The sequence below is a fragment of the Neltuma alba genome, unplaced genomic scaffold (assembly GCF_004799145.2).
Source record: "Neltuma alba isolate B1F8T4 unplaced genomic scaffold, ASM479914v2 tig00012806_pilon, whole genome shotgun sequence".
In the NCBI taxonomy this organism is placed as follows: Eukaryota; Viridiplantae; Streptophyta; class Magnoliopsida; order Fabales; family Fabaceae; genus Neltuma; species Neltuma alba.
Window position 1 is genome coordinate 353,467 of NW_021637203.1, and position 16,305 is coordinate 369,771.

General features: G+C 31.2%; 3 protein-coding genes across 3 annotated transcripts; all 3 read right to left on the reverse strand.

Annotated features, from left to right (window-relative positions):
• Nucleotides 1–209: 209 nt before the first annotated feature.
• Nucleotides 210–3,986, reverse strand: LOC114731169 (F-box/kelch-repeat protein At3g06240-like). The gene is made up of 2 exons (XM_028918291.1): nucleotides 2,984–3,986; nucleotides 210–442 (listed from the first exon to the last, which is right to left on the reverse strand). Exons 1-2 carry the CDS (start codon nucleotides 3,984–3,986, stop codon nucleotides 210–212), a joined length of 1,236 nt encoding a protein of 411 aa, XP_028774124.1.
• Nucleotides 3,987–6,791: 2,805 nt separating this feature from the next.
• On the reverse strand, nucleotides 6,792–7,943 carry LOC114731170 (F-box/kelch-repeat protein At3g23880-like). The gene has a single exon (XM_028918292.1). The coding sequence runs from the start codon at nucleotides 7,941–7,943 to the stop codon at nucleotides 6,792–6,794; it is 1,152 nt and encodes a 383-aa protein (XP_028774125.1).
• A 3,574-nt stretch (nucleotides 7,944–11,517) lies between these two features.
• On the reverse strand, nucleotides 11,518–12,991 carry LOC114731171 (F-box/kelch-repeat protein At3g23880-like). Its single transcript, XM_028918293.1, has 2 exons — nucleotides 12,084–12,991; nucleotides 11,518–11,542 (listed from the first exon to the last, which is right to left on the reverse strand). Exons 1-2 carry the CDS (start codon nucleotides 12,989–12,991, stop codon nucleotides 11,518–11,520), a joined length of 933 nt encoding a protein of 310 aa, XP_028774126.1.
• Nucleotides 12,992–16,305: the final 3,314 nt, after the last annotated feature.

Below are 16,305 nucleotides of genomic sequence, written 5' to 3' on the forward strand. Positions count from 1 at the left end.
GGAAACTCAGGAGGCAATTGGATCACACCAAACATCTCTTTGCTAAAATCAAAGCTCAAAATATGGGTTTTACCAATCTCATTACTTCGGACATATCCTAACCAGTGATAAATCCATTCAAACATGAACTCCAACTTGGACAAGACAATACATAATTTGGGATATCAACGCTCATTGTTCTCCAAGAATTGTTACTAAGATTGTACACTTCAACTAGAATTTCTTCTTCTTCTTCGTCTTCGTCTTCCTTCTTCCCAAGGCCAGTTTAACAACCGAACAACCTTGTAATCCTTTGTGATGGGATGGAACCCAAATCCAATCCTCGAATCACTTGGGTGTTCGGGTTCTTTCTGAGGGGCAGGAATAACTTTCACATCTTTCGTTGCTGGGTTCCACAAGATTAATAGACCCTCATCACTGATATTAGATTTTTTATCATGTCCTTTAAAGAATCCACAGAGACAGAAGATCCCATTACATTGATCGGAAATGAATATAATCAATTCCGAGTCATTCTTAATTAGTGATCAATGGCAATTCTATAAGGTGGAGCACATGGGTTTCGTCTTTGGAAATCAGAGATATGCTGGGCGGCAGCTCAAATGGTTGATGCAATTGGAAGATAAGCTTGAGACAGCGATTTTTGGTGGCAAAATTAGACCATTCGAGATGTTTGGTGATAAAAGAAGAGTCAGTGATTAGAGCGTACCAGGATTTGGCTACAAATTTGAATAGAAGCAAGGATTTCAGAGGCCGCCTCACCATGATGTTCATCATGAGATCTTCGGGAAGATTACCGCTAAGCGTTTTCTCGTTGCTTGAAAACATCTGAGGTTGTCTGTTTCTGTTGTCGGTGTTGTTGATGCTCAACATTTCCTGCGACTTTCTCGTTTTCCTGGGGTTTTTGTAGTCGGCAAAGATCCAAGGTGTGCGGTTGATTTAGGGTTTTGATTTGGGGCAAAAAGATATATTTAAGAATGATATTTTCTAGAAAGACAAAATAGTACTTTTCCAATCTTTAATATAAGACCTATTTAACTAATTTTATTAAATTAAGAAAGTTAGGTGAGTTAGTTAATTACCAAAAAATGATATGTTTTTTCTAAAATACCATAATCATCTTCCTTAATATCCCATCTTCCTCTTCTACTTGATTATGGTTGAGGAGTATCCATAGGATAATTTAGAAAAAAATTGATAAATATAAGAAATAGGTCTTATATTTAGGATTAAAACTAACTCAATAATTAGATCCTATATTAAGGACCGGGAGGAGTAGTGTGTGTGTGTAGTTTTACGATATACGTTTATTGTTAAATCAACAATAAACATATATCATAAACCTTGTCAACGTCCCTCTCAAACATCCCTTAATTTTATTTTCATTTTTTAATTTTTGCAATGTAACAAATAATTTCACTTTATTATTTCAATCCATCTCTAATCAGATGATGTTATCTCTCAAGCTAAGCATTAAATATTCATATAAGATGAAATATGTATTAATAAACAAGAAACAAACCAAAAAAGTATAAGCTATTTGTAAACAAAATCATGAATAATTAATTAAAAAACCAAATTCAAAACAAAATAAAGAGATTTCAAGGAATAGTTTCAAAAATGTTACAAAAGATTCTAGGAATGTACACAAATACATGGGAAAAATTAAACTTATATGTGAAGGTAGATTCTTTTGATCCTTTATTTTAGTATGAATTATTTTATTTGTTTAATTTTATTTTGTTATACAGCAATTCTCTAACTTTGAAATATATTCAAAAGCTTCCTAGTTATTAATAAGTAAATTGATTTAAAAATGATAATTTAATTTCAATGCAAAAAAATAGTATTTAATATAATAATCACAGTTAAGATATTTTTAAGGCTCAATAATAAATATCAAGTTAAAAATAATTTAATGTAACGTATTAAAAATTATAACATTAAAAATAAAGAAGTTTTATTTTCAGAATATTTTATTTAAATGCTTAAAATTACAACATGAACATAGTGGACGGTGGGTGGTAGCGCGGATTTTCGATGGCAGACAGTGGGTGGTGGACGACGGCAATGGGGAGTCTTGGGAGGACGATAGGTCAGTCTCAAGGATTTGGGTGGGGATGAGAAAAATTACATTCTGCATAAAATGAGTGAGCTTCTAATATTTTATAGGCCAAAAATGCTGCAGTTTTGAATTTTTAATTTTATGATTTTTCAAAGAAAAAATATTATCACATTGTCCAATTTCTTTTTAATTTAGATACATTTTTTTTAAAAATCATAAAAAATTTAAAACTGCAGCATTTTTGGCCCCATGAAAATTTTTAAGTAGAATCTAACAATTAAAAAAAATCTGGGAAGTTAAAAAAATAATGAAAATTCCGACAAAGGAATGCCTAGTTAGTTTTCTATGTTTGGTGGTTTCAATGGAATAAGAAATTTGTTTTATATCTCTTTCTGCTTTTTGTCCTCCTCCTTTTCAAAGATAGGCATATACAATTTGTTTTCTCTCTTAGCTCACATATGATCAATCAGTATATCCAGTATTAATACAGCAAAACAAAATCGTCCGGGTTTAGATTATATAAATCGATCTAAAGGCACCACAAATACCAATAACGTTAATTATATGTGTAACGAAAGGTCTATTTAAGATATGTCAAAAAAGAAACAAATAAAAAAGAAAAGGCGAATAAAATTGATGAAACGTTATTTGATATGAACTTTCTACGCTGGCAAAACAAAATAACCGCATTCAATGGATTAAATTAATGAAAAAAATTAAAGCAATTAATCAAAGAGGATGGCATGGGCATAAAATTAAAAAGAAATCTTTTGTCATACTTTGTTGTGTTTACCCTTGCTCCCAAAGGAAGTAAACTTTCCACATAATCCACCATCATCATCAGGCTCATGGTCGTTCCGAAATGGATTTGAAACTTCCGTCCTTGTTGGTTCCAAGGATTATACAAAATCAATTTACCAGCACATTCAACGAAAATCTCATTATCTCCCCAGACTCCTAAAATATTCTCAATCGCCATCAACGATCCAATCTTAAACTTCTTAGTCCAACTACTCTCAATACCATACTCGTTCATGACCCAAATCTCAACATGATGCTCGTTCAACGCATAGGAGAAATAGTTAGCAAAAATAGCAAGACTCCCATCTACTATTGAGAGAACATTACTAAAACGAGAGAGATTGGCCCCTGGAGGTAATTGGATAATCCCAAAAACCTCTTTACTATATTCAAAGCTCACAATAAGCTTATCGATATTATAATCATCATTAGCTAACCAGTGATGAGCCCCATTCAAATAAGATCTATTCATATAAGAAGAAGAATAGAATTCAAAACTTGGGGCGACGACATCTATTGTTCTCCAGGAATTCGTGCTGAGATTGTACACTTCAACTGCAGCAGATTGTTCTTGGGGCCTGTTTGGAAATCCAACAATCTTGTAATCCTTTGTGATGGGATCAAACCCAAATCCAAACACAGCATCAAAAGCGCCCTTAATTTTGGATTGATGCTGAGAGGCTGGAATAACCTTTACCTCTTTAGTTGCAGGATTCCACAAAATTAAACGGCGCTGTTCATCATCGTTTGATCTAGATGACCGATAGAGATAGAGACGGAGACAGAAAATCCCATCACATTGACCACAAACTGATATCCATCGCAAATTTAAATCTTTCTCAGAGAAAGGAAATTCAAAGTCTTGGACTAAACGAGGTTCCTCTCTATTAGAAAGCATGGAAATGGAGGGCGGCGTATAGGGATTCGATTGGAACATGAGCTTGAAGCAGCGATTTTTGCTGATAGTATAGGACTGTTCAAGATGTTTGTTAATAAAAGATGGGTCAGTGATTAGGGCGTGCCAGGATTTGGCTACACATTTGAACCGAAGCAAGGATTTTACAGGTAGCCTCGCCATGATCTCCGTCATGAGATCTTCAGGAAGATTGGCGCTAAGCATTTTCTTATCGCTACAAAGCATCTAAGAACGTCTGTTTCTCTCTTATGGGTATTACTTCTCTTGGATTCAGAGAAAGATCAAGGAATAATAAAATGTGTTGTGTTGCTGATATGGGAGGAATGTTTATTAGTAAATTATTATATTTATAATTATAATCTCTTGATTTTCATCTGCCAAAAGAAAGTGGTAAAAACTCTTAATTTGTGTATTATTTTCATAATTATCTTTAATGTTTATTATTTTTAACTGTACTTTCGTCCCAATATTTAATTTGGTTTTTTATTTCAAATTTTATTTTCATTTTTGAATTTTTGTAATATAACAAAAAATTCAATTTATTCATAATTTTAATTGTGGTTTGCCTCAATAGAGGTAACGATAGAATACAATCTCTGATCACTCGATATCTCTGAATTATTATCGCATCGTATCTGATAAAAAATATTTGAGATAATAATAAATTTTCAGAAATTGTACCTAACGAAATATTAATAATCAATAGATTCATTTTGCCCACCAAGAAAAAAAATCAAGAGATTTCCAAGGAATAGTTTCAAAAATGTTACAAAAGGTTCTAAGAATATATGCCAGGGGGAAAAGTTAAACTTATATGCGAAGGAATATATGTTTTGATCCTTTATTTCTGTATAAATGATTTTACACTTTTTAGTTTTATTTTGTTTTATAGTAATTCTCTAACTTTTAAAATATGGTCAAAAGCTTTGTAATTATTAACAATATTAAATATTAAATAAGTTAACACTGAAAAATCAGTAATTAATGTATAATAATTACAATGAAGATATTTTTAAGGCTTTAAAATAATAAATATCAAGTTTAAAATAATTTAAAGTAACATATTAGAAACTATAACTTTAAAATAAATAATTTTCGTTTTCAAAATGTTTTGTATTGGCACGATGGCAGAGCTCCATTGAAGGTAAGGCCGGTTTTCCATGGCGGACGGTGGGTAGCGGACGACGGCAATGGTGGGATTCGGAAGGACGATGGGTCAATATTCAGGATCCAGGTGTGGATGAGAAAAGTTTTTTCAAGGGGGGGAAAAATATTTTCCACACGATTATGTTGGAAAGTGATTTTTCACCCTTTTTTTTCATTTGGAAAATCATAATTATATTTGGAAAATAAAATATTCACGGTTAACGAGTTCAAATTTCGAATTGGTAAGTGCAAAAAAAAATTTTTTTTATGCAAAACAAAGCTCATCTCACACACCTATATTTTGTATACTGTGAAATCATTTTTAAAAAATTAATGCAAACACTTCTAATTGGTTTTAAAACATTATTACTCGGTCTTTCAGCCTTCTCGTGGATTTCATGTAGATTCTAGCTGTTTTTTGTCTTCGATTTGAGGTGTCAACTACTCCTCTTTTGCTGGCGTTTAATATTTTCTACTTCTCAAATATTTTATTGGTTTTTTTATCATTATATTCTATAATAAGTAATATTTTGATATTTTATTTGTAAAAACTTATACGATTTTCAATTTTTTACAATTTTTAAACAAATTATATCTAAATTTAAAAAATGTATTTTTTTTACAAGTAAAATATCAAAATGTCACTCATAAAAAACCAAAAAAATAAAAATAAAAAGGTAAAAAAACATTAATGAACAACAAAGAGAGCTTCAAATCTGGGAAATCCGCTATCCTTTATGAACAAATTAAATTGGTAGAATAAAGAGTATCTAAAACCACAAACAGTATATTAATAGGATATAATTTAAAGTAAAATAATGCGAGCATCCACATCATTGCCTTCTTCCATTGAAAATCGTCCCACCTTGAATTTATGCACCTTCTTCATCATGTTTCAGGAAATTATATGCAAAATTTTTTAATAATGTCATTATTTAGAAATTAAAATTATTTTTATTAATATATTTTTAAAACTTGTAATTTTAAATGAATTTATAATCCCATTTTTAAATTTAATAATAATTTTAATCTTTAAATTTGATTGCAATTTTTACTAGGGAAAATTAGAGAAAAAGAAATAGAGAGAATAATATTTATTAGAGAGGACCATACAAATTGTAATTATTGGAAAGAACCGAATATTAAAATATAAATATATAAATAGAAATTCCTGCTCTTACATTTTTTCCCACATTCCCTATTCTATTTTTAAAATTAATGTGAATTTTTAAATTTCATGGATTAAACCAAATTTCCCTCCAATTTTACAACTTGTGTAAATATCTGATTATAAGTTATTCCCGAGCGTTGTTCACTTATGACAAAATAGAATTTTATTTTCAAAATCAACGCAAACTTTATTTAAAAATTTAAAAATAAAAGTTATATAATTTTAGTAAAATTTGGAAGTATACTTTAATTTATTATATATGTTAAATAAAGGTTACATATGTCCCGAAAATTAAAAAATTACGCAATTTTTAAAAAAAATAAAAGAATATAAAAAGTTAAATATTAGTATATCCAGTATTAATATAGCAAGACAAATCGTCAGAGTTTAAATTATATAAATATAATGGCACCACAAGTACTAATGTTAATTATGTGTAACAAAAGGTCTAATATCATAAAAAAAAAGGTCTATTTAAGATATGTAGAAAAGAAAAAAAAAAGAAAAAGAAAAGGGGAATACATTATACAAGTATACAACTAATGGATGGAATATTATTGTTTATTCAATATAAAGTTTCTATATTAGCAAAACAAAATAACAGCATTATTCAACGGATTAAATAAAAAAATAAAACAGTTAATTAAAGTGGATGGGGATAAGTGGACATAAAAATAAAATAAAAATTATTGTCACATGTCTTTTAGTTTCCACCTTGCTCCCAAAGGAAATAAACTTTCCTCATAATCCATCATCATCAAGCTCATCCTTCCAAAATGGATTTGAAACTTCCGTCTCTGATGATTCCAAAGATTATGTAAAATCAATTTGCCAGAGCATTCGACAAGAATCTCATCATCTCTCCAAAATCCTAAGATATGTACCATGTTTGGGAATGATCCAATCGTAAACTTCTTAGTCCAACTACTCTCAATACCATACTCATTCATCACCCAAATCTCAACACTCTCATGGAACTTACCTGCGTAATATGTAGCAATAATAGCAAGACTCTTATCTACTACTGCAATATTGAAAGGAGCGAGGGTAATCCCAATAGGAAATCCGATATTCCCAAAAACCTCTTTACTAAAATCAAAGGTCACAATAGGCTTATCAATCTTATAATAGTCATTAGTTAACCAGTGATAAGCCCCATTCAAATAAGATCTATTCATATAAGACCCACATAAAGGATGATCGAATTCAAAACTTGGGGCATCAATAATATCTATTGTTCTCCAAGAATTGGTGCTGAGATTGTACACTTGAACTACAGATTGTTCTTGTTCTTCTTTCTGAGACTTGTTGGGAAATATTCCAACAACCTTGTAATCCGCCGTGATAGGATCAAACCCAAATCCAAACATGGCATCAGACGCCCCATGTTCAGATGTAGGAATAACCTTTACCTCTTTGGTTAAAGGGTTCCACAAAATTAAGCGGTGTTGTTCATCATGGTCAAAATAGCCCTGAACACTTAACAGATCGAGATGGAGGCAGAAAATCCCATTACACTGACCATAGCCTGATATCCATCGCAACTTTAAATCGTTCTCATAGAAAGGCAATTCAAAGTCTGGGACGATCACGCCGGGATCCTCACTACTATTAGAAAGCAAGGATATAGAGGGTGCCACATTGGGATTCAATTGGAACATAAGCTTGAGGCAGCCATTTTTGTTTATAGAATTGGACCATTCAAGACACTTGGTACAAAAAGATGAGTCGGTCATTAGGGCGTACCAGGATTTGGCTACAGATTTGAATCGAAGCAAGGACTTTAAAGGCAGCCTCACCAAGATGTCCTTCATGACATCTTCAGGAAGGTAGGCGCTTAGCATTTTCTTGGTGCTGCAAAATATCTGAGATGGTATGTTTCTCTTGTGGGTATTGTTTGCTTCTCTCGGATTCAGCCAAAGTTCGATGAATGTATTATGTTGCTCATAGACACGGGCATGGCTCCGAGTGAAAAGAGAAACGCTCCATGATTTTTAGCGTTTTAATGTGTGGTGAAACATGCGGGAGGATGTTTAATTTATTGGTAAATTATTACATTTATTACCACTTGATTTTCATATGCCAATAATAGAAAATGGTAAACCACTCTTTAACTTTTATGTAGATTTTATAATATATCTTTGATTTAGTGGCGCATCTGACTTGTTCTTTTCCGGTGTCAGTGAGATCGGAGGACGAGGAGGTGTTGAAAGATTGCTTAGCTTTACTTAGGTTTTTTTTACAGATTTCAGTTGTTATTATTTGTGTGTGTATATATTGTTGGTAAATACTCCTCCGATCCTAAATGTAAAACCTCGTTGGACTGGAATTTACACTACAACATGAGTCTTACATTTAAGATAGAAGGAGTAATATGTAAAGAAACCTCCAATAGAAATAGAATTTCTCCAAATGTATTATATCTCTTTCTGCCTTTTGTCCTCCTCCATTTCAAATATAGGCAAATATAATTTGTTTCTTACTTAGTTCACACATAAATTAATTAGTATATCCAGTATTATTAATATAGCCAAGCAAGATCATCAGAGTTTAAATTATATAAGTCTAATGGAAAATATGAAATACCAATGTTGATTATATGTAACAAAAGGTGCATTTAAGATATGTAAAAGTTTTTTTTGGGGGGGGGGGGAGGCGAATACAACTAACTGATAAAATATCTTTGTCTATTCAATATGAAGTTTCTACATGGACAAAACAAAGTAGAAGCATTCAATAATTTTGACCCAAAAAAATAGCAGCATTCAATGGATTAAATAAAACAAATTAAAACAATAGGAAAATCCCCAAAATAATACATCTGAAATTTCAAAGTCACAAATAAAAAATGATAACAAGAAATTGTTGTCATTTGCTTTTTAAATATTGTCAATTGTTATTAAAGTGTAGTAAATAAGACTAATTTAAAATTTTAAAATTCAAAGATATTTTTGTAGGATTCTCCCTAAAGCAATTAAAAGAGGATGGGATGGACATAAAAATTAAATTAAATTTTTTGTCATACGTTGTTGTGTTTCCATTTCCTCCCAAGGGAAATAAACTTTCCACGATCCACCATCATCATCAAGCTCATGGGCGTTCCGCAATGGATTTGAAACTTCCGTCCTTGTTGATTCCAAAGATTATATAAAATCAATTTACTAGAACATTCAACAAGAATCTCATTATCTCCCCAAAATGCTAAAATATGCTCAGTCACAATCAATGATCCAATCTTAAACTTCTTAATGCAGCTACTTTCAATACCGTACTCGTTCATCACCCAAATGTCAATGCGATGCTCATTCAACTCATTGGAGGAACAGATAACAAAAATAGTAAGTTGGATATTACTGAAACGAGAGATGGGAATCTCAGGAGGAAGTTGGATAATCCCAAAAGCCTATTTGCTATAATCAAAGCTCACAATAAGCTTATTATCAATACTACAATCGTCATTAGCTAACCAGTGATGAGCCCCATTCAGATATGATCTATTCATATGAGACTCCCATGAAGGATAATAGAATGCAAACTGGGGCCTTCAACATCTATTGTTCTCCAGGAATTGGTGCTTAGATTGTACACTTCAACTACAGATTGGAAATCTAACAATCTTGTAATCTTTTGTGATGGGATCAAACCCAAATCCAAACACAGCATAAATCATTCTCATAGAAAGGCCATTCAAAGTCTTGAACCACACAAGTTTCCTCTCCATGAAAATGAGAGCACATGAAGGGCGTCACAAAGGGACTCCATCGAAACATAAGCTTGAGGCAGCCTTTTTTTTTTTTATAGAATATTTTGTTAATAAAAGATAAGTGAGTGATTAGGGCGTACCAGGATTTGGATATACATTTGAAGAATCGAAGTAAGGATTTTACAGGCAGCCTCGCCATGATCTCCATCGTGAGATCTTCAGGAAGATTGTTGCTCAGCATTTTCTTATTGCTGCGAAGCTTCTCTCTTGGATTCAGCGAAAGTTCAGTGAAGGTATTATGTTGCTCATGGTCACGGCTCGGAGACAAAAGAGAAAGGCTCCATGGTTTTAGGAACAATATGTTTTTTTTTTAATTTTTAGTTTTTTTCCTAATATTTATTTTCATTTTTGTTTCAAATTTTGATTTCTTTTTTCAATTTTTGTAATATAAAACAATTCACTTTATTCATATTAAAAATTATGGTATTGGTATGCCTCACAAAAGGTGACAATAAAAGACTATCTTTCATCATTAGATATCTCTTAACTAATATCGTATCTGGCAAGAAAATATCTGAGGTAATAATAAAATTTCAGAAATTGTAACCGACGTAATATTAAAAATAAAGATATTAACAATCCAATTTGCACTGATGCCCAAAAAAAGAACAATCCAATTTGCACGTTCACTATCTAATTCATAATATAATCTCTTAATTTTCGCTGGCCAAAAGAGAATATCTTAATGTCATTCATTTTTGGGTACGTAAACAACTCTCTTTTTGTATAGACTTCGTTTCATATGTAGAAAACAACTCTTAATGCGACGACATTGTTATTATGTTATATTTCTAATATTTTTATTTTTATTTTTATTCATTTTTTCATTTTTTTATTATCGTATTATGAATAATAATTGCACCTGTTTATTTCAATTAATCATTAATCACAATATTATTCATTGAGCATTAGTAGCGATGAAAAGGAAGAGATTTAATATTTTGAAAAGATAATCGCTGATTTCGGGGGAGAAAAGTGAAGTCAAAGAATGAAAAGTTCAAACAAAATTAAGAGATTAGACTAAAGGGAGCAAACACCTTTTGACCTTATTTTTTGCCAATTTTTTTCCTTAACCAAAGCACCATTTCTTATATAAATATAGACCGAGATTGAATTAATTTGAATCTATAAAGATATTTTTGACCATGTTGAAAATACCCTTAGAGAATTAGGTTTCATTTTTAGAGGGAATGTGGGGAGTGAGTGAGTTAGGAATAATTTAGCATTGCCACATTTATATTTTTTGTTTTTACTTTGTAGTCCTTCTAAAAATTAAAATTTTTAACATCCTCTCCAATAAATATCATTCCCTCTAGGTCATTTGCTATGATTTTCCCTAACTTATAGTATGCCTTTTTAATCGATAAAGATAATTTGTGTCTCATCATGTATTGGAAATCACATGATAAAATAGCTTAAATTTGTGATAAAAATAAAACCTCTTAATCAAGATATCTTAAGGAAGAGTTTCGAAAGGATATAAAAGCTTCAAAGAATTTTTGGAGGTAAAAAAAGCTTACGGATAACAAATAGATTGTTTTATATAATTAATTTTCGTATTACTATAACCCAAGCTTGAGGCTCTACAAGCAGCCCCATGTCTAGTTTTGCATGTTACAATACAACAAAAAAGTATAATCAATTTCTTGCTCAGTTCACATGATGAGTTGAATTTGAAGTCTGCATAATGCCATAATGTATAAACAAATTAAGATAAGATTTGAGGTTAAAAAACAAGAATAATATATTTTAAAAAAATAAAAGATCTAAATTTAAATATTAGTTATTAGATCTATAATATCATCAAAACAAAACAAAATGAATGAATTAACTATCTATATAACCATCCAATATAACTTTTCTATATGGGTGAAACAAAATAAATGAATTCAGTGCATATTGGTAATCGGAGAATACCCCTAGCTAGTATTAGAAAAATATAAAAATGATAGAATAAGAGGAGATAAATATTGAAAACAAAATAAATATAAACTTCCATCATACTTTCTTGTGTTCCCCCCTTTGTGTGAGAGGAACCAAACTTTCAACGTAATCAAATACCCAGGTCAGTTTTGGAACACGGGTCTGTAACCTCTGTCTTTGTTGATTTTGAAAATTATATGAAATTAATTGGCCATCATCATCATCATTAAGAATCACAAAATTATCTCCCCAAAACCCTAATAGCGACTCAAGCTTAGGAAGTGGTCCGATTACAAACTGTTTAGTCCAACTACTTTCTACACCATACTGATTCATCACCCAAATCTCAAATTTGAGAGGCCAGTTATATGCAGTAACACAAGCAAGACAATCATTGGCTACAGCAACATTTGCAACACACGAAAGATTAATCCCAGGATCAAGTTGGATCGTCCTAAATACTTCCTTGTTAAAATCAAAGCTCAAAATAAGGGCATTATTATCAATCTCATCGTTTCGGACAAAAGCTAACCAGTGATAAAACCCATTCAGATATGAACTCCAGCTTGGATAAGCCAATTCATAATTAGGGACATCAACATCGATTGTTCTCCAAGAATTAGTACTAAGATTGTACACTTCCACCGGAGGTTCTTCTTCCTCCTCCTCCTCCTCCTCCCAAGGCTTTTTTACAAACCGAACAACCTTGTAATCCTTTGTGATGGGATCGAATCCAAATCCAATAATCGAATCATCTATGTATTCGGGTTTTCTCTGTGAGGCAGCAGGAACAACCTTAACCTCTTTTGATCCTATGTTCCACAACAGTAATTGACCCTCATTTTGTCCTTTAAAAACTAAATGCAGACAAAAGATCCCATGACATTGATCGTAAATGAATATCAGTTCCAAATCATTCTGAAGGATTTGGGGCAATTCTATATGGTGGAGCACATAGGGTTCATCTTTGGAAATGAGGGATATGCAGGGTGGATGTTTACGTGGACGATGCGATTGGAAGATGAGCTTGAGGCAGCGATTTTTGGTGATAGAATTGGAATATTCAAGCTGTTTGGTGATAAAAGAAGAGTCAGTGATTAGAGCGTACCAGGATTTGGCTACACATTTGAATCGAAGTAATGATTTTATGGGAAGCCTCATCATGATCTCCATCATCAGATCTCCAGGAAGATTGCTGCTCAGCATATTCTATTTCTCTGATCTTGTGGGTGTTCTTGCTCTTAGATTCACCAAAAGTCCCAGAAAGGTGTTCTTGTTCTTGTTCTTGTTCTTGCTCTTGTTCTGCGGGATATTTTATATATATATATATATATATATATATATATCTTTTGAGAATAATATGATTTTCCAGAATGAAAAGATATGAGAGCATGGTTTTAATATTTACATATATAAATTAGTATATTTATAATCTCTTGATTTTCATTGGCCAAAAAGAATGGTGAACAACTCTTAATCTTATATTGTTTTTATATTATATTTTTAAATTTTACTTATACTGTTATTTTTATTTGTTTTGTGAATGTAACAAATAATTTTACTTTATTATTTCAATCAATCTTATAATCACGCAATATTATCTCTTGAGCATGAGCAGTGAACTGGTGATAGAAAGGGAGATATTTAACATTTTTAAAAATAATCACAGATTTAGGGGAGGATATAGAATCTTTTGAAATTAAAGTTGCTAGATATTTCTGAAATAAAATTTGATGATGGGAACTGGTTATTAGAACGAGATAAAATACAAGAAAATATCATTAAAAAAATGCTTAATTACTTGAAGCTTGAGAGGCAAATATTTTTTTAAGAAAAAAATAAAAGTCTGGAAGGGTACCAAGTCTGTCATCAGTAAAGAATCTGTGAGGATTCTGCATGAAGATACTGGAATGAAATCTGGTTGGAATTTCCCTCCCCATGCTTAAAATTAACTGTGATGGGGCTTTCAAAATAGACTCTAATCTTGCCATCTTGAATCGTGATCCTCTTAGAATCCGTTTTTTCCTTTTATTCTCAGAATCTCTTCTCCATCCTTAGATGAAAAAATGATTTATTTAGATGTAAGGTTTTATAATCATTAAAATATTTCATAAATTAATTTTTATATTACCGGTGTGAACTCTCCAGATTAAATGTTTACAATTTAATTTTATTTATTTATATCTAAATAATATCATAATAATACTTTATAAGATATTACCTTTGAACCATCCATTTTTTTCTATGCGAGGATGAAGAAGGGATTCGGAAAAGAAAAGATAAAAAAAATGAAAGTGCCTTTGATTTGAAAAGCATTGTAAGATATTATAATGCTATTATGCTTTTCTCTAGTTGTTTCTTTGTTAATTCTGAACGTTGTATAAGCTTTGATTAGCAATGGAAGTACATTTGATTTTTTTTAAAAAAAAATCATTAGTAAAGAAATTCAACAATTTCCGGCAAAATCATTATTTTACTCCCCAACACATATAATACTATCTCTTATTCTTAGTCCTAAATATAAGAATTAGTTTGACATTCAATTTAGTCCTAAATATAAGACTCAAATCTACTTTATTTATTGTATTTAATCATTTTTTTCAAAATAGTCATTGTCGTAGTTGCACATGTTAAAAATTTCATCAAATAATAGTTATAGCTAATATACATGATTAACAAAGATATTTTAAAAAAGACAATACCTATTTATTACAAATAATTAATTTAACAAATTTTTTAATCTACTCAAATTAGTTAACTCATTTTTATATTAAGTATCGAGGTAGTACTACATATATTAACGAGAGAATTGTTATTTTGTTGTCTATTCAACATAAATTTTTTACAATGATAGTATGGCGTAAGAAAATAAAACATCCGATCATCCGATGTGTTAATTACTTGGTGGACATTAACTTTAGTCTGACAAAAAATAAAAACGAAACAAAAAGATCGAGCAGAGGATAAGACTCGTAGAAAAAAATGTGTGACTTTTCAATTCTGCCATTCATTAAAATTCATGAAATTAATAAAGTTTGTCTATGAATTAAGAGTACGTATGCCAACAATTTGCTGCAGTAAGGAGGGGAATATTTGGGAAAAAAACTAATTACAATATCTTTAATTTGCCCTAAATTTAGGACCCATTGGGACTTTAAAACATTTCCTATGATTATGACCGGAGCTACGGAGCAAAATTCTTGGGCGTACAATGAACTAAATTTGTAGAGGTCATTTTGTTCCGAAGTTCAAAGTGCAATTTTTATTTTTACTAATAAAATTATTTGAACATGAATTTGCAAATCATGTCAAGTGTTCTGCTTTGGAGATGAAGGATTCAATGCAAAAGATTCTGGGTGCATTTGGGTATAAACCAAAACATGAATTTAAAAATGATTTTACAACATATGAAGTAGGCATATAATAAGGGTTTTATTTTGATTTGCATAAATTTTTTTTTTTTTTGAGATTTCCAATCATAGTTCATCTCCGATTAGTGTGTTTACTAAGAATGGACATGTGGATTAATGATACAAGAATATAATAAGGAAAATTCTGTGGAAACAAAAAGCTGAAAATTACTAAATTTAAATCAGGAATTTTTTTTATAAAAAAATTTCTGTTAAAATGCAGTTTAGTAATTTACTCATTCATCACTGAAATCTCGTTTTTTTTTTTTTGGTTGCCCAGAAGATCCTCCTATCCAAACGGTAAGCGGTTAATCTATCGGGATACTGTCAAGCACAATAACAGGAACCCTTCTTAACAGTGTTTTTTTCATACACACCGTCTAAGAATCAAACCTAGAACATAATATTTAAGATGCCCAATTCTTTTTTACTTGAACGAGCACTTGTTGGTGAAAATCTCATGTTTTGGAGTCGCGCGCTAACACACACAAGCAAGGCTCTCAGGAGGCAATTGGATCACCCCAAACACTTCTTCGGTAAAATCAAAACTCAAAGTAAAGTCGTATGGGCTCATTTAGAGTCGCCCCTAACCAATGATAACGTAAGTCGTTTATACAAAAACGACTTGATCCAAAGTATAAATAACTTAAATGGTATTTAATACTTATCAATTTTAACCCGGCAATTAATGTTTAACGTTTTATATTTTTCTTGCTCCTTCACAATCTTATTTAATGAATAAAGTTTGAAAAAAAAAAAAGTTCAATTTGAGACAAATTTAATCAATTAACTCCCACTTTTTGATGCTACTCACGCAAGTAATGCCGATAAGCGAGCGTATCGCCTCCATATTCTGCCCGTTTTCATGAATGCAAAAGCAAGCAGCTACAAGAAACACGCTATTAGTGTCTCAAAGCACATCCGAAAGACAATTATATATCACAGATCATACACAGCCAGATGATTGTAATTTCAGATCCAGTTTCCTCCCTCAGGCTAAACAAGAAGATTATTCTGCCAATCATTTGTTCAACACTTTCCACTCATTCATATTACTCCAATATGCCATTCTTGGAGTTTTAAATTAAATTCTAGGCCAAAATGCACATA